Below are 19,121 nucleotides of genomic sequence, written 5' to 3'. Positions count from 1 at the left end.
CTGGGGTAGGGGCAGAGAGAGAGGGAAAGAGAGAGAATCCCAAGCAGGCTCCATGCTTTACAATGCGGGGCTTGATCTCACCAGAGATCATGGCCTGAGCTGAAATCAAGAGTTGGAAACTTAAGCAACAGAGTCACCCAGGCACCCCTCTCCCCATATGTATTTCTATAGTACCCTAACTATCACTGTCTTTGAATACTATCTTAAGAGTCTTCAAATCTTATTCAAGTGTCTAGGGTCCCGCCATTAGCATAAAGATATCAGGCTAACCAGGGGCGCCTGGGTAGCACAGGTGGTTGCACATCTGACTCTTGATTTCAGCTCATGTCTTGATCCCAGGATCATGGGATCAAGTCCAGTTGATCCATGCTCAGCCTGCTTGGGGTTCATTCTCATTCTCTCTCTCTCTCAATCCATATAGATAGATAGATGATAAATACATAGATAGATGATAGATAGATAGATAGATAGATAGATGATAGATAGGTAGGTAGGTAGGTAGGTAGGTAGGTAGGTAGGTAGGTAGATAGATAGAAAAACAGGCTAACCAAATAACACATAGTATTATGGAACACATGTGCATGAAAACTATAACTATTACCTGGATAAAATAGGGTGGGGCTTTTCCCTTGAAAGAGAAAAATAATTTTACACAGTCTTCTATTTTAAGGACTTCTCAAAGAACTTCCAAAATTGACTTAAAACTATTGATAAGTGATACCTTTTTTTCCCACTGAAAAGGAAGTGGGTTTTGTTTTGTTTTTTGTTTTTTTACTAAAGTGTAATCAATATACAGTTATATCACTTTGAGGAGTACAATATAATGATTCAATAATTCTATACATTACTCAGTGCTCAAGATAGGTGGGCTCTTAATCCGTTTTTTCTGTTTTACCCATCCCCACACCTACCACCCCCTCTGACAACCACCAGTTTATTCTCTGTATTTTAGAGTCTGGTTTTTTGTTTGCGTCTTTTTTTTTCTTTTTTCCTTCTTTTGTTTCTTAAATTCCAAATATGAGTGAAATCCTATGGCATTTGAATAGGTGACATCTTTTAAAAGAACTCTGGGCATTATCATTCTAATTGCTCAAATTCCCGTTTACCTTTACTATTAACCTTACTTACCTTAATGTCAGAAGAAAGAGAGTGGCAATACAATACAATGCCACAATACAATACACTTTGTAAAAACCACACACTCACCCACCTGAAACCCCACAATGAGAGTGATCATACAGATGTCGTTGCTGGAGGGTAGACTTTTTGTAAATAACATGAGGATGGCCATTTTCATAACTAAAATGTTTGGAATCCTCTGTGGTATTCTTTAATGGTTCAATAAAATATTCTTCATCTTCTGTAGCAATAACACCATGCTAAAAGAAAAAGAAACAAAGAATTTACCAAGAAGAATCATTGTAAATATTTATTATCAAGAGTCAAAAATAAATTGATACCTCTCCAAAAAGAGGTTACATTGCAGGTTAATAAAAATTTAGTGGATTATCTGTACCTAGCAAGATATTCTATAAATTTACCTATACTTCAAAAAGGATGTTTAAATTCTTCTACATCCTATGTGTGCCTTATACCGAACATGACATACATTTCCTCCACTCATCCCCAAAACTCTGTGAGGTAGAAGAGACCTCTTTGTGTTCTCTAAGGCTTGTTTCCTTTCCAAATTGTCCACATGGCTTAACTACATCTTCTGTGTTCAGGCATAGCTCTGTAATTAACTTTTGGCCAATGGTAAATGGGCAGACAACTATGTACCACTTTTAAGCCCAGTCCCTGAAAACCTGCCCTAGGAGAATTCTCTATTTTTTCTGAAAAACTACCTACCGAAGGCAGAAACTGAAAGAGAAGCAATCTGGGTCACTGAGTGACTTCATGGAAGACTGTCCAACATAAACACCAATATAAGGGAAAAATTAATTTCTATTGTGATAAACTACTGACATTTTAAGGTTTATGTTCAACCAATTAATCTGTACTTAATTGATAAACATCCTATATATCTCCATTTTGCAGATGAAGGAACAGGCTTAGAGGTAAAGAACTTCCCCAGCATTATATGGAGATAAATGAAGGAGCTGCAATTCACAGAAGCTCTGCTTCTGTTCATATGACATACTCCTTACACCTATTTATGTAGCCAAGTCTAACAGAGCTCAACCATGGCTCCTTTTTAAAACTTTCTCTAGCCCAAATGAAGTAGCAGCACCCTCCTCTAAATTCCAACAAAGCTTATTATTGGTATCATTTATTTTAAATTAATTCCACACTTCCTTGCTATATCTCAAGTCTTGAAGCTGTATTTAAATTTGATATAACTTTTCTACTGCATATTTTATCTTCTCAACTTTACTACTTGCTTTTTAAAGGCAAGGGTTGTGCCTCATAATTCTTTATATCACTTAAAACCATAGAAAGTACCTCCTATGTAGTATGAATACCAAATAAAAATTGGCTGATTAAAAGAAATGAGATAGAAAAAGTTATCTGCTTTAGAAATAAGAACTTCCATAACAGTCCAATAATGTTTTCTTAAATATGACACATGTGAGGACTGCTCTTAATCCAACTAATTTATCCTGTAACACTGGATAAAACTCAAACTCTCTGGGTGTATTTCCTCAGCTGGAAAAATGAAAGGGTTGGTGTAAATTAGTGGTTTTAAAACAGCACTCTGGGGAGCCCTACGGGTTTCAGTGCCCTCAGGGGATTGTCCCAGACAACAAAGGGAGAACTATAGGGCTTGGATTCCTGGGCTCAGCAATCAGCTGTGCTTTTATTAATCTATATAGTATGTTTCCACATAGCATTTCATTTGAGGAAAGGATTTTGCTGTTTTAAAAAGAAAAAAGCTGGAAATCTCTGGTCCAGATAATCTCAAAGTCTCTTTGAATCTAAATCTCTATGATTCTGTTTAGGGAAATTCATGTAAAGTACCACATGCTTGGAAAGAAAGATAAGAGAAAATCAGAAGTGCTCTAACTTATAGATGAAGTTGGGAGGCACCTACATGAAATGAGCTAAGGAATGCAAAAAACAAAAAAGCAGCACTTACTTCACGTTATTTTCACCATTGTTGGTTTACTCTAAGAGTATTAGTACCTAAATTAAGTACAAATACTGACAGGCATAACATAATATGCCTCTAACAAACTCTAATACCTGAGCATGAATTACTTTACCAGGAAAATTAATAATGTGGTAGAAAACTGAGCAAGCATGGTTCCTGCAGAAAAGAGGACATGTTTAAGAAGTTTTGATCAAGAGAAGTGTATGAAGTGTGGTCAAGAGTACTCCCCAGAAAGGGTAGAGCACTAAAGTCATATCACACTAAAATGTAGGCAGAAGGATATTGAAAGGTCCCAGACAAGAAGTTCAGGTTGCTGGGGAAAAACAGAGTCAGAAGCCTGGTAAGTAAACAAAATCTCTAGTTTCAAGAATGGAAAGACTCTGGAAAAAAAACCAGAGATTTTGTGTTATGTACTCTGGGAGATGTTTATACTCATTATCTCACTTAATCTTTTTTTTTTTTAATATTTTTTATTTATTTCTAGGAAAGAGAGAAAGAGACAGCGTGAGCAGGGGAGGGTCAGAGAGAGAGGGAGACACAGACTCTGAAATAGGCGCCAGGCTCTGAGCTGGCAGTCAGCACAGAGCCCGACGCGGGGCTCGAACCCACGAACCGCGAGATCATGACCTAAGTGAAAGTCAGACGCTCAACCCACTAAGCCACCCAGGCGCCCCTCATTATCTCACTTAATCTTGATAGCTCTCTGAAGTAAGTACTACTATCAGCTCTACTTTGCAGATGAGAAAGAGACTGAACAAAGTTAAGTAACCAACTCATTCAATTGACTTGGGTGCTTGGATTCTTAGCCACTATATTATAATCCCCTTGTCCTCTGAGGGTTGTTTCTGATTTTACTTTTTCTTTCTTTCACCAAAGATGTTTTGAATGTCTATCACATAGGCAAATGGGAGGAGCTTGGTGGGAGGAGCTAGACAAAAGGAATTCATTCACCAGATAAATGATCAATTAGGTAGTGTTAAATATTAAGAAAAAATAATAAAGCAGTGTAAGAAGACAGAAAGCAGTCAGAAGTGAAGGAAGTATATTAACTGTTTAAGATGGTCAGGGACATCCTCTCTAATAAGGTGATATTTGGACAGAAACCTGAACAAAATTGAAGGAGCAAGTTAAACAGATATCTTGGAAAGACCTGATTAGACAGTGGGGATGGCAAACACAAAGGCAATAGGGTATAAGCATGGATACAGAATATAGCAAAGAGCTACTGGGGCTAAAGGGAAGAAATGGGGAAATGATTAGGAACTTAGAAAGGTGTTTGAAGGTAGAAAATGGAGGACCTGAGTTAAGTGTGAGTCCCAGTAATCTGCATATGCCTAGAAAGAGCCCTGCTCTCACTTCCCTCAGCATCCCCACTCACCCCTACACTGTCTGCTTCAGGACCTCAGGATGAAAATCATCATGTCCCCTCTTTCCCTGACATGCCTGGCCCTACAAGAAGCCTAAGACCCAATCCATGGATTCTAATCCCCAAAGGATTATGTGCATCATGTTTTCAGATCCCATCTCCTACTTCTCCCCTTTCACCATTTACAACACATCCACAGTCCCTACTCAAACACACTCAGCCGCATTTGTGAATATTCACTTCTTTTTGTTCAAACACCTGAATCTCTCTTAATGACACTCTTTCTTCCCTGCAATCCTCTAGAATGGTGGAACCTCCACTTTCTCTCCTACCTGCCTCCTACTGGACTGGGAGTTAGGGTAAGTGTCCTTGTGATTCACTGCCATTTCTAAACAATCCTTGCTCTCTCCTCCCTCCAAAACAAACAAACAAACAAACAAAAACTCACAAAACCCCTCACCAGCTTCCAATCTCCTGCCATCACCTTCTCCCTCCAATAAGTGCAGTTCTCTACTTACTGACCCATAATCACTTTCCTCATTTCTTGAATATTTTAGCTTCTGGATCAGTCACTCTCTGCAGTATCATTCCTGAAGTAATTATTGATTTCAGTATCTTAAGTCACCCATTCTTAAAAGTTCTGTGTGTGTGCCCTGGATCACTTTAGAAGTCTAGTGGGGGTAAAGCCTAGGGGCTACTCCTCAAAATAATATTCTAAGTATAGAAAAAATACATAGGATTATAAAGAAAACCAGTTGTAGTAAAATACCATTATCAAAATATTTCTAAAATGTAATATAGAAACACACATGGCTTTTTGTAAGACCTTAAATAAGAAGATATATGGTGGGTCTAATGTATATCATAATTTTGTAATAGTGATTAACATAAACAATACTCTGAAGAACCTGCAAAAGCTTTAACATGATATGAAAACATCTGTAATTTTTATTGGGGTGAGCTACTACTTTATTGGTTTGTTACCTATATTCGTAATTGAAGGAGATGTTAAATTTCAGTGAAGAATTAGTAAACATAAAGATGTCATTTTTCCCCAGTCCAGTTCAGGTCACAAACTCCCTGAATTCCATTTATGGACCCCAGGTTAAGGACTGCTGACAGAGATGGCCTCTTCAACCTTTGCTCTCTCAATTCCTTGGCCTATTCTCCATAAACTATCTTGTCGTTCACTTTATTTTAAGCACTCGTACACACAGTCCAAACCTAGACTTAAGTATTTTCAATACGTGCAACCCTGACACAATCTCAATTTCAAGTAGCCCATCCTTCTGTCTTTCCAGCACTGTCCCTCTAACATCTTAGCTCCAAGAGACAGGCCTTTCATGCCCACCAGGACCCAGTGGTCCTACCACCTTTTCATTATCTTCCACCTACTAAATGTCCTCATTTCCCTCTGAATCTATCCTCACTTTCACCTTCAATTCCCTTGCCCTTTTCTCCCTTCACAGAATTTATTTGGCTATACCACAACTCTGATTAGTTAAGTTTTGCTACTCTGGGCCTGCAACTCTGCAGCTTCATTTGGCTGCTGAAAAATACATTAAGATGCTCACTTTAAGTTCATAACAATAATTTCAACTGCGCTCTTAATGCTTCAAGGCAATTATACTATGTTTCTCTACTATACTCAGTATCCTGCTCCCCTGGATAAATATGCTATACTTTGTCTCCTCTTATACCCCTAATACCTCATCTTGCCATGTTCCATTCCACTAAACATCACACAACCTCCTGCAAACTCCTACAACACAAATATCCACCTGCCTACATCTCATGTCCATATAATCTATTTTATTCCTCTTTTTTTTTTTTAATTTTTTTTTTTAATGTTTTATTTCTAGGAGAGAGAGAGAGACAGCGTGAGCAGGGGAGGGTCAGAGAGAGAGGGAGTCACAGATTTAAACAGGCTCCAGGCTCTGAGCTGGCAGTCAGCACAGTGCCCGACGCGGGGCTTGAACCCATGAACCGCGAGATCATGACCTAAGCGAAAGTCGGACGCTTAACCGACTAAGCCACCCAGGCGCCCCTATTTTATTCCTCTTATTATGGATGAACGGTCTACTCTCCTAGCTAAGGACAATGATTCTATTTATGATTCTATCTCTTCTCACTTATCAAGGAGAACACTAGAGAAATTTTCCTTCTCTCCACATAATCATTCCCATCTTTATCAAACAAAACAAAACCTCCTCTGACCTCACTCATACCTGCAGCAACTGATCATTTCTTACGTTTCTTAAAGCCTTTAAAATAATTTCTATGTAGTATGTAATAATTTCTTTTCTCTAGTGTCCTAATGCCACCATGACTTCAGCATTGCTTTTGTCAAGGTCACCAACAACCTTCTCATTGATAAATCCAATGGCAGTTTTCAGTTCTTTTATTTGACCAAGCAGCATTTTTCCTCTTAAAATACTTCCTTCTCTTAGCTTCTAGGACATTTCCCTGACTTTCCTTCAACTTTCTTATTTCTTACTCCACTGTTCTTTTTAGTCTCTTCCACATCTTTCTAATCTCCCTAACTTCCTGGGATGCCCAAAGACTCATTTCCTTAAACCTTTTTTTTTTTTAACTTCTTTTTTATTCTATCTATATTCCCCTGCCCCAAGCAATTTCATATAATCTCCTGGCTTTAAATGTTATCTATGACATCTCTGATGTCATCTATGATGACTCCCAAATTTATAACTCCATGATTCACATTTCTCTCCCAAATTTGAAACTTGCAAATCCATCTTATACAACACCTCACGTTTAACATGTCCAATTGAACTTATGATATATATCACCCCACAATATGGTCCTCCTACCAGCTTTTCCATCTCAGTTAATGCCTGAGTCTTTCTCATCTCAACTGATGGCTACTTTTTTCTTCCAGTTGTTCAGGTCTCAAGCTTGGAGTCATGGATTTTATCCTGTCTGTGTCCTCTAAAACCTACCATCTGGCCTCCAGCTCTCTTTCTAACCTCACCTTCTATTACACTTCCTCTCTTTCACTGTGTTCCAGCCAGCGCAGTCTTCTTGCTGTCCCCCAAACACTCATACATCATATCTTTGTAGTTGAAGATTTACACCTGGAAATCCTATTCTTTGGATGTCAGCTTCCCTTCCTCATTTTCCTTACGTCTTTACTCAGTATTTTTTCTACCTTAGAACTTATCATTATCTAGCATACTGTCATTTTTAATCTATTTATCTGACTGTATCTCCATGAGAATGCAAGCTTTGTGGTGACAGGGATTTCTCTTCTGTTCACTGTCGTACTCTTAGCACCTAGAGCAGTGCCTATTATATATTATAGCTACTTATAAATATTTGGTGAGTGGATGAATGAATAACAGAAAATGCAGGAAGGCAACTCTGGACATAGCTAAGAAATAAGAATAAATGTAAAGAAAGAAACAATCAAAAAGGGGAATCTCTTGAAAATTAGAACTATGACTGTAATTTTTAAATCAATTAAAGGCAAAGAAAGCAAAACTGGAGAAACTTCATATATAGAACTTAGCACAAAAAAAGAAAAAGATGGAAAAAGAGAAGGACAATGGAAGTAAAGAATCAGTTATAAAAATGTAGGGGGTGGGGAAGAAGTAAAGAAAAATATTAAGGAAAAAACTTAAAAAAATTTTTTTTTAATTTCTGAGAGAGAGAGAGAAAGAGAAAAACAACATGAGCAGGGGAGGGTCAGAGAGAGAGGGAAATACAGAATCTGAAGTAGGCTCCAGGCTCTGAGCTAGCCACCAGCACAGAGCCCGACATAGGGCCTGAACCCATGAATCATATGATCATGACCTGAGCCAAAATTGGACACCCAACCGACTGAGACACCCAGGCACCCCAAGGAAAAAAGAAATTAATTGCTCTAAGCTGAAGGAGTGTCTGTAAATTGAAAGCATCCATTAAACACTAAGTAAGGATAAGGAAAGAAGGCCATAGCTTACTACATTATTATGAAATTATTGAAATAGGAAGGATAAAGAGAAGATCATATCACCTTCATTAAGGAAAATTCTTAGAGAAGAAAAAGAAAAGAACAGGAAGCAGACATCTATCTGTCACCCAAAATGAATCAATGCTAACTTTTTAAAGATCTTGAAATCTTTCCCTGAGACATAGTGTCATATCATATATTTGATGACCCATATTTCCCTTTCCCAATTCCACCATTCATGTTTCCAAAGTAAAATTATTTTTGAAACTGGAATTTCACATCCAGCTAAATTACTACCCAAACATGAGAGCAACAATAACCTTCAAATAGGCAAGGACTTAGAAATTTTACTTCACAGACACATTCTGTGAGGTAATTACTTGAAGGTGTTCTCCAATAAAATCACGATGTAAACTCAAAAAGAGTCTTAAGACGTAGAAATAACTAGGAAAGAGGTATCCCAAGATGAGAGATGTACAATACCTCAAGAAATTAATTAACCATTAGATTCCAAGAGAAAAATGCCTCCAAAGAAGAATGGGATATGTCCCAAGGAATAGATATAAGGTCTAAGAAAATGGATAATGATCATTTGGTAAAGAAATCATTTCTTTTTTACAATAAGACAAAATAACAGTAGTTAGAAACCCCAGAAATATAAATGCTGGATAAGAAAGCCATGGCCCAAAAATATAAAGCAAACTAAAATGTGACATTATTTTGAACAACTGACAAACAATAATGTTAGGAATTCTTTTCTTTATGGTGCAAGGATTGTCATACTGAAACAATGGGTGAGGAAATATGATTAGAAGACACTAATGATCTCTACAATGATATATTTTATATAGAATGATTAACGATTAAAAAACAGAATTGGCTGGGGCACCTGGATGGCTCAGTCAATTAAGCAACTGACTCTTGATTTTGCCTCAGGTCATGACTCCGAGGTCATGAGACTGAGCCCTGCATCAGGCTCTGCACTGACAGCCTGGAGCCTGCTTGGGATGCCCCCCGCCTCCATGCTCCCCTCTCACATAGAGTTGTGTGCTCTTTCTTTCTCTATCAAAATTAATAAATATGAAAAAAATAATAAAAAAATAAAAACAGGATTGGTTAAAAGGACTTTTGAGAGGTCCCCAGCTAGATCAGTCAGTAGAGCATGCTGACTCTTTTTCTCAGGGCTGTGAGTTCAAGCCCCATACTTAGCATGGGGCTTATTTAAAAAAAAAAAAAAAAAAAAAAAAAGTGCTGCTGAAAAGTGGAATTAAAAAAAAAAACCTGTTTACATATTACATTTGATTTAAAATGTAACATAATATAAAATAAGCATGAAGGTGTTAAGTTTGGTGGATAAAAGTGTGATGAGGAACAAGGTATTTACATAGTCTCAAAGTATCTGCTCAGAAATTTCTTATAAATTGTCAAGGAGAAAATAGTAACTGCAGTAGACAAACCTGGCAGACCACATCTTAAGTAATCAAAGTTAGTCAACATGGACCATGCAGTTTCAATAGGAAGCAAAGTAAAACAAAAAGGTGTTAACAAATAGAGGGAAAAAGAACACGAGATAGAAAGTCTTACTAAAGGATGAAGAATAGATGGGTGACACTCTGCTATCCCCTGAAGTGTAGAAGAATTTCTATTTTCAACTTTATCCTCCCTTTTGATTTATCAAGCAACATCTTTCACAATTTCAGAGTCAGTTAATGACACTCAAATTACTTGTTTCCAGGATTAAATTCTTTCCTAAATTTCAGAAATATACTTCCCAAATGTCATCTAGACATCTTTAACCCTATTTCTTCAGATTCCTCACATTTACTATATCACACTCCTCTCCAATCCAGCATTCCAGTGGTATTCCCTTTCTTAACTAGTACAATTCATATACTCGTCATCCAAAAAAGAAGCCTCACCATCTTCAATTACTGTCTCTCCTTCATCCCACACCCAGTTCAATTCTATCTCAATGTTTAAACATATTAAATACCTACTATGTACTATATGTCTTATTAGGAACCATGATAATGTATGCAAAGAAAACATTAGTAAGACACAAATCCTCTACATTTTCTCTTCAAAATGTGGTTTAAATTCATTCTTTGCTGTGTATTCCGAGGGGCACAGTCCTTGCATGGACCCTCATTATCTCCTCTATTCCCTAACTCCCCTTCATATCCCCATCACTCTCTGCCTGCAAGTCTCACAATGGAATTGGTTTTGTCTTTTTTCTAAATCTCAAATTGGTTCATTTTACCATGCTGTTAAAACTATCAGTGGTATAATTAGTGTTAATGCCAAACATAGAGAGCAGTGTTGATGACTAGGAACAGTATTTTTCTACCATATTTAATAGTAAGTGTCATTTTAATATATGAAAAGTTTCAAAACAGATTTATTTTGGATAACTTATTCATATTCAGAAAAAAATCTGTTTTATATATATAGCCTAACACTTCTATGTACTCAATTCATTTTACAAATAATAGAGGGTTTTAGAAATTGTCCTGACTTTGAAAGGTCAATGCAAACATTACTAAAAAGACTATAAAAAGCAAAGGCAGCAGAAACAACAACAACAACAACAAATTAGACTGTTACTTTCCCTACTTAAACCACCTCTCTCTATATTATTAATCTGAGGAAAGACATTTACATTGTAAATTTATTTCCCCATCAGAAACTAAAAGTTATAACATCTACTTACCAACCCAATACAGTTGCTTAAAGCCACTTTAGTTGTACTACGTTGATCTTGCAAGTATCCTGTGTAATGACAGTTGTCTAAAAAATCATGTTTCCACTGGGGTCCATCTTTCCCCCAATATTCTACTGTAAAATGTTTGGACACAAAATCTGTGTTGAGGGTCAAGTTTAGGTGAAAGTGCCTGCCATAGGCTGAAAGTTTGAAAAATAACTTAGATACTGCCTGTTGTGGATCGATAGGGTCCATACTCCGTCTTCTCCTGGAGTGTTTATCATTTTTCACAGTAAAGCTGAGGAAAGCTCCATTTTGATCAACTCTTATTGGAATAGTTAGCTGGTAGTGTTCTAGATAAGTCAGGAATTCCTCTTTGTAATCACAAGGCAGAGAATCCAGAAAAAACACATGGAAGAAAAGAAAATTTAACAGAACAAAGAAGTAGCAGTATAAACAACAAAAACTATATCAGTTAAAACTATGCATCATTATGTGTGAGAGGTATGAACAAAAACTGTTATATTAAACAAGATGAGTTTAAAATCTAATGATGAATTAAGGTCCATTTATTCCTCAAAATAACATAATTTTAAAATTAGTTTGAAAGACTATTTTTCTTTTCCTATTTATTTTTTAATGGATTCTAAAAGCTAAATTCTACAGGAAATATGAATATTTTATATTGAAATAAAAAACAGTGAAAGGCACACATATTTAAAAGAACAGGATTTAGCTCAGATAAAATGTTTGTGAAAGCTATCCAAAAGAGTTTCTACAGCCTTGTAGAATTTTTTTTTTTTTTTTAATCATCAGTTGGAAAATACAGAAGCCACTCTGGAAAACAAGCCTGGTAACTACTCAGAAAATTGAACATGGAATTACCATTTGACCTAGCAATTCCACTCCTAGGTATTTACCTAAGAGAAATGAAAACACATGTCCACACAAAAACCTGTACATGACTGTTCATAGCAGCATTATTCATAATAGCCAAAAGGGAGAAATAACCTGACTGTTCATCAACTGATGAATGAATAAGTAAAATGGGGTATATTCACAAAATAGAATATTATTCTGCACAGTACTGATACATAGTATGACATGAAGGAACCTACTTAATAACTGCCGTTATTATCAAAGTTCATTATCTAACATTCTAAAAACATTAAGCTAAGTAAAAGGGACCAATTCACAAAAGGCCACATATTATATGATTCCTTTTGTATGAAGTATTCAGAATAGGAAAATCTCTAGAGACAGAAGTAGAGTAGAGGTTTCTTAGGGCTGGGGTGGAGAATGATTTGAAGAGAGTTAGGGAACGACTGTTAATGGGTACAGGGTTTCTTTGGGGGTGCTGAAAACATTCTAAAATTGATTGCGGTAAAATTGATTGATTCTAAAATTGGTTGTATGCCTCTGTGAATATACTATAAACCACTGAATTGTGCACTTTAAATAGGTGAATTATGTATTTATTGTATTGCAGTAAAGCTGTTAAAATCATCAGATTGACAAAAAGAAACTTAGAGGATTATTAAATATATTTTCCTCACTTAGGTTTACTTAATATCTCCAATATACCTTCTTAATCACATCTTTCTTTAGTGAGGTTTACCACAAAGGGAAACCAAATGTCTGTCCATTGCCTCATTGTCTATACATGGAGTTCGAAACAATATAAACTCCCATGAGACTGTGACTAACTAGAAATAAACTGAAAGCCAATATTTTTTCACTTCTTATAAGTCAGAATTCATGATAAATGCTATGCCTTTATTAATATACTTTTAAGAGCCACATTTTATATATATAGGATTTCTAGACACAGACATCAATCTAAAATAGCCTTGAAAATCTGGCTCATCTGAACCAAAAAATTATCAGTTCCTAAAGATTTTTGGAAGGGGAATTAAAAAGGCATTCTTTCAATAATTCAGAAAGGATTAAATGTGTCCACGGGGTGCCTGGGTGGTTAAGTGTCCAACTTCAGCTCAGGTCATGATCTCATGGTTCATGGGTTCAAGCCCCGTGTCAGGCTCTGTGCTGAAAGCTAGCTCAGAGCCTGGAGCTTCTTTCGGATTCTGTGTCTCCCTCTCTCTCTGACCCTCCCCTGCTCACACTATCTATCTCCCTCTCTCAGAAATAAATAAAACATTAAAAATATATATTAAAAAAAAAGATCAGATGTGTCCATGAAAAACAAAATGTCATTCACCCCTGAGACCTCTGTTAAGATCTTTTCTATGATATAAAGTTCAATTTTATGGATTCAAATCAGGGACCCATGGATTAGAGTTTGAAAAGTTGAACTTCCTACTACTCGTACTCTTTTACTGAGATTCTAGTCCTCATATCAGAATTCTTCAGTTTGGAAAGCATTTTTCCACTAAGGGTCCATTTCAGACGTATCTTGTATCAGAATATGTCTGGTTTCTTGCTCTTTTATAGCAGAGACCTTTGGATTTTTCTTTTGAACACAACCTTGTCTGTAATTCCTAGCAACAAATGAGCTTATTAAAGTTTAGGATTCAAAAGAAGAAAAGGCCTGGTTTTATTATCTCCTAAGCAAGACCAGTCAACTCTAAAATCCAATGAACGTTAAATACTAGCATAAGTTATAAGCAGACTACTTTTAGAGCCTCTAAGATTTATGAAATTAGCACTGAATTGATGCAGTAGATCTCCACTCCTATCATTATATATTCCGAAGAAAATGTTCACCTAAACTAAATATTCAGAATCTTTTCTGATCAAATTAACAGCAGTAATTTTGTCACTTTCAAAAGCAGGACTCCTACCTTGAGAACTGTATGAAAGCCTGTGGTCACTATGACATTCCGATGAAGCCATGATGAGGCTCAAAATCCAGGTCAACGTCTTCCACAAAATTTCCATAATTTAGAAAACTAGATGATTTTTTTTTTGGAGGGCTACCTATGTGCTAGAGAGTCAATACCATACCAAAATCGAAGCATAACAACTTTTTTCTTTAAAATTTCTTGCAAATTAATTATTAGATGTTCCACTGCTTAACAGATACTTTTTTCCAACATCTCGTACTTTCTTCTATATCTGAGTTCATTTTGTGAATCCAAATGGAAAAAATAATGACGGTAAAATTCTCATAAGCAAAGCTTTTGCTGATTAGTTACTATAGTATGGCCATTTTTTAACCTAGAAAAACAAAAAAAAATTATGTTAAATGAAAAATATCTTGTATGGACAGAACTATATTGCTGAATGCTTGCAAAAGGACAAAGACTACTAAATGATTTAATATAGTTAAATTAGATTGTTGTTGTTCTTTATAGTCTAAATAAACATTCAGAAGACTAAACAATTAGAAACCTAAATGGTAAGCAGAACAGTGCCAGAGCTACCTAATAATCAAAGAAGGAACGTGAAGTGGAACCATAAAAATCTTTTTTTCTAAACTTTGAAGAAAAAAACAATGTGTGTGTACAGTGACTAACCTCCTTTTTTTAAAATAAAAGGTAGAAGAACTTCACAATCAAAGTTCATTTTATGTCAGTGATAAACAGTATATGATCCCATTCCTTACTGTGCTTTTTTAGCACACTCATATTCAGAGATTGATTTGTTGTTGCTTTATGAGGCACTTATCATTTTTCTTAGAGTAGATCTACAAATACACAGCAGTATTTAGCAGCTATCCATGAACACTCAGACACGTAACACAAACTAAATTTCTAAAAATTTGAAATATATTTACTACAACCCGTGACTTTATCTGAAGTCTTATATAACTTAAAAAGCAACACATATGAGCCAATTCCAACTACCTAAAAGGGAACTGGAAGGAAAAAAAGTCATCTTCTGAAAAGAAAAGAATTTTTAAAAATTCATTTCAGGTATCACAACAGATATCTGTCCTATCTCATGCACTCTCCTTTTGACTCACACCCTCACTCACAGTCTATGAATTTACATTTTATACAGAACACTCCCATATGTGACTACCTGATTTCCTAGCACATAATACTCTAGAAGAAGAAAATAGCAAAGAGACTAAGAAACTAGCTCACTAACAGCACAAAAGTGAAGAAAAATAGAAAACTAAAACTTAGTTGTAGAACACCAAAGTAATACACTCTGGGGTAGAGGCAAATGGTCCTTAATTAGTTTAACAGTTCCTATTATGCATATGACTGTATTAGAGCTCAATATCTGATATTCAAAATACTGAGTAAGGAATAAAAGAATAAATTATTTTTACTAAGATAGGATACTACTAGTATAGAGAAGTACACAAAAAGTATTAGAAAGATTTTCATCCCAAATTCCTAGTGTATAGGATTATATATAAATGTTTATGTGTTCATTGGTTTAAAAAATGAGTAAATAAATGAATAGTGATTAAAAGAAAATCACTTCATGCATATAAAAGGATATTTGTAGTTAATTGGAAAATTAACTTGTGTAGAATACTTCATTCCCTATGGTGCCAGAAATACTGGTTACTAAAACATATAAAACAACCACAACCATTTAAAACTCCTTCCATCCTCTCTACAAGTTATTACACTGCTGAATCTTGGAAAAACTTATTCATTAATCAACAAATATTGCTCTACTATTTTTAAAATGATGTTATAAAGGGGTGCCTGGATGGCTCATTGATTTTAAACAACCAACTCTTGATTTCGGCTCAGGTCATGATCTCAGAGTTTGTGAGATCGAGCCCTTCTTTGGGCTGTGTGTTGGTGGAACCTGCTTGGGATTCTCTCTTTCCTTCTCTCTCTCTTTCTGACTCCTTCTGCCCACCCCGTCCCCCAAAATAAACTTTTTAAAAAATGTTATGAAAATATGGGGATACATAATAGAGTAACACAATCCTTGACATTTGGGAGTTCATAATCCAATCAACAATGAAAAAAATTCAAGACAGACTGACATGTCATAACAAAGTTACAAAAACGTGTTAGAGGAGATTAAATGAGGGAAATGACTCTGAGTTAGAGAAGGATGGGACAAGAAAATCTTATTTAAAAAGTGGTATTTGAGATAGAGCCTGGGAGATGAACACAAATTCACAAGTCAAACTGATAGGGGTAATCATTGCAAATTAAAGAAATAGATTGCGCAAAGTCTAGATGGCAAGAAAAAAAACAGAAATTCATTTTAGGAATAATAGTAAGTTTTATTCCTATGGAGAAGACTAACAGGTATTATCTAGAAAGGTAGTTTAAGGTCAGACCAAAAATAAAGAGAACCTTAAATATATGTTACTTCTTTTAATAATCACAACAATCTTATAAAGTAGGTATCATCACCCCCATGTCAGGCAGCCTGTTAGATGGTCCCAAAGATCCTGCCTCCTGATACCACTTTTGTGTAAACCTCTTCCCTTGAGTAACTTTATCCTACCAGTAGAATGTTGAGAATCAATATCACTTCAATGATTAGATTATGGACAATTCGTACTTTCTAGTAGACTAGATTCTATCTTTCTAGAAGACTGTCTCTCTTATTGGCTTTGATGAAGCAAGCTAACTTATGGAGGAGCTCACATGGCAAGCCACTGAAAGCAGCCCTCAGATAACCATGAGCAAAGAACTTAGGCCCTCAATGTAATAGCCTGTGAAGAACTGAATCCTGCCCACTAAATGTGGGCTCCCCAGTCAGGCATTCTCTGGTGACCTGAGTCCTTGCCAACATCTTTACTACAGCATCATGAAAGATCCTGAAACAAAGGACAAAGCCAAGCCATGCCCAGTTTCCTGAACCACAGAAACTATGAGATAATAAGTGTGTGTTATGTTAAGCCACTAAGTTTGTGTTGACTTTTTTGTTTTGTTTTGTTTTGTTTTGCAAGAATTGATAACTAATGAAGCTCTCAACTTACAGATAAAGAAGTTGAAGCTCATAGTGCAGATAGCTAGAAAACGGCAGAGCCAAGAGTCATACAGAAGGCTATCTGTCTCTCAACTCTAAATTCTTTCTACCATATCATACTTATAATTTAGGGCATTCTAACTTATATATTCAATAGCAGTTCCATATTACTACCGCCAAATAATATATTCCCAATAAATGGTATTAATTAATGTGAATAGTTTTAAGCAACTTTATACACAATAATTGTTTCATCTCAAATTTTTTTCTACAATGATTTAGGCAAGACATACGCTTGCTTGGGCAAAAATCTACGAAGAAATTAAATCACCCCATTAGTCAACAGCAGTAAAGAAAAGAATCCAGTTATCTTGATTCCTAATCAATTTACATATAGTCTCCATACTCCAAACCTTCCCATGAGATACTTAAGTATAACTGTCACTTCATGAACAAGATTCACTCTTGAGTGCTTTATTTTTTTTCAGGTTTGCATAATAATGTCTGACATTAGGGGCGCCTGGGTGGCTTAGTCAGTTAAGCGTCCGACTTTCACTTAGGTCATGATCTCGCAGTTCATGGGTTCGGGCCCCGCGTCGGGCTCTGTGCTGACTGCCAGCTCAGAGCCTGGAGCCTGTTTCAGTCTGTGACTCCCTCTCTCTCTGACCCTCCCCTGCTCACGCTGTCTCTCTCTCTCTCCTAGAAATAAATAAAATAAAAAACATTTAAAAAAAAATAATGTCTGACATTAAGTGAGAACCTCATATACCTTAATCTTTCTTTAAAGAATATATAATTAACACATTTGAGTTCATTTTCTATTAGTGATGATATATTTGTATGAATCCTTCATCATTTTTTCCCATTTTCCTGGGCTCTGAAACAAACTTAGAGTTGTCTGGGTTTAGGGAACAACTATTTTCCCCATGAGAAATTTCCTGCTCTTCAGTTTTGTAACCTCAACTCTTAGAATTATTAGCACTGTCCAGTAAACGCCCAAGTTAAGTAAGCCAGTAGCATTGAGAGAAAAAGCAATATGTAACTACTTGGCCAGAAGTAGACTAACATTTGATTTACGCACTTGTAGTAAAAAGCACATTTGGTGCATAGTAGAAAGAGCAGGAGCTTTAAAGTTAAACCAAATTGACAGTCTTGTTTCCACCCCTAGCCACAGTATCTGGCACATAGGCACCGAATAAATGTGAGTTTCTTTCTCCTTTCTCACACCCTCCCTCACTCCCCACTTCAGGTGCCAAATGAAGGAACTTAAACAGTAAGTAAATGAATTGGCTCAAGCTCATCTAAAATCAACAACTAACATATCAACCTCTCTTAGTTACCTACACAATAAAAATGAATGGTTAACCTACTTTCTGACACCTGCTGGAGAGGTTAACCTGGATATTATAAACAAATACTGATAAGCATTGGCTTTTTCAAATACAGTTTCCAAAATTCAAATAACATTACAATATTACATAAATGTCATAAATCATAATGTATTAACTCTTTATATTGTAGAGGAGAAGTGTTATTACATTATGTAAAGCACAAAGGCTTTGAGTCCTGGCTTGTCTCTAAGTTATTTAACCTCTCTAGATCTGTTTCCTCATCAATAAAACCATGATAATGGTATCAACTTGACAAAGACTTGTGGAGAGATTAAATTAGATTACACATGATGTAAACTGTCCACACACTTCACTTTAATGGCTAAATAAATATTAGCCCCCTCTCCTCCCTATCTTACTCCTCACTTTTCAAAAGTCTTCCTTTAAAAATAGTATCATGTTCCTCTTCTTCCCCCCAATGTGTGGCATACTTAAATATGATGATAGGAATCAATCAATTCCATTATATTGTCTTTTAGAGAAAACAATAAAGAATTTAGGTTATGATAAGTGGGCTTACAAATATTTTAAATTTGAAAATTTTCATTTTAATTCGATCTCACAGATGTTTTTCCCTAACACAAATGGACCGGCCAATAAAGTTAAGGGATCACTTACCTGCTTCCATAGATCAAAGCTGTATTAATTAACTAGGAATCAGATCAGACAATTTGCTCTACAGTGACTCCCTCAGTAGTCTCCCTAGTTGAAAGGTACTTACTTGTCTTTTTCCTCTATCATCTTTACTTCCTACTCAAGGG

The 19,121-nt window shown here is 35.9% G+C and overlaps 1 protein-coding gene across 1 annotated transcript in view; it reads right to left on the bottom strand.

Moving 5' to 3' along the window:
* LOC120247563 (A disintegrin and metalloproteinase with thrombospondin motifs 6) overlaps positions 1–14,059 on the bottom strand; it is a 161,247-nt gene extending 147,188 nt beyond the window's left edge. Inside the window, exons 1-3 of the mRNA XM_039255536.1 lie at positions 13,912–14,059; positions 11,120–11,484; positions 1,211–1,379 (exon numbers count right to left, since the gene is read on the bottom strand). Coding sequence (XP_039111467.1) covers positions 1,211–1,379; positions 11,120–11,484; positions 13,912–14,008 — 631 coding nt within the window. The 5' untranslated portion in view covers positions 14,009–14,059. The remainder of the gene's footprint in view (positions 1–1,210; positions 1,380–11,119; positions 11,485–13,911) is intronic.
* Between the last annotated feature and the right edge of the window lie 5,062 nt (positions 14,060–19,121).

This window comes from Hyaena hyaena, unplaced genomic scaffold, assembly GCF_003009895.1.
Source record: "Hyaena hyaena isolate Hyena2069 unplaced genomic scaffold, ASM300989v1 scaffold_530, whole genome shotgun sequence".
NCBI classification, from domain to species: Eukaryota; Metazoa; Chordata; class Mammalia; order Carnivora; family Hyaenidae; genus Hyaena; species Hyaena hyaena.
The sequence above is the reverse complement of the archived record's forward strand: the minus strand, read 5'-3'. Positions and strand labels throughout refer to the sequence as shown.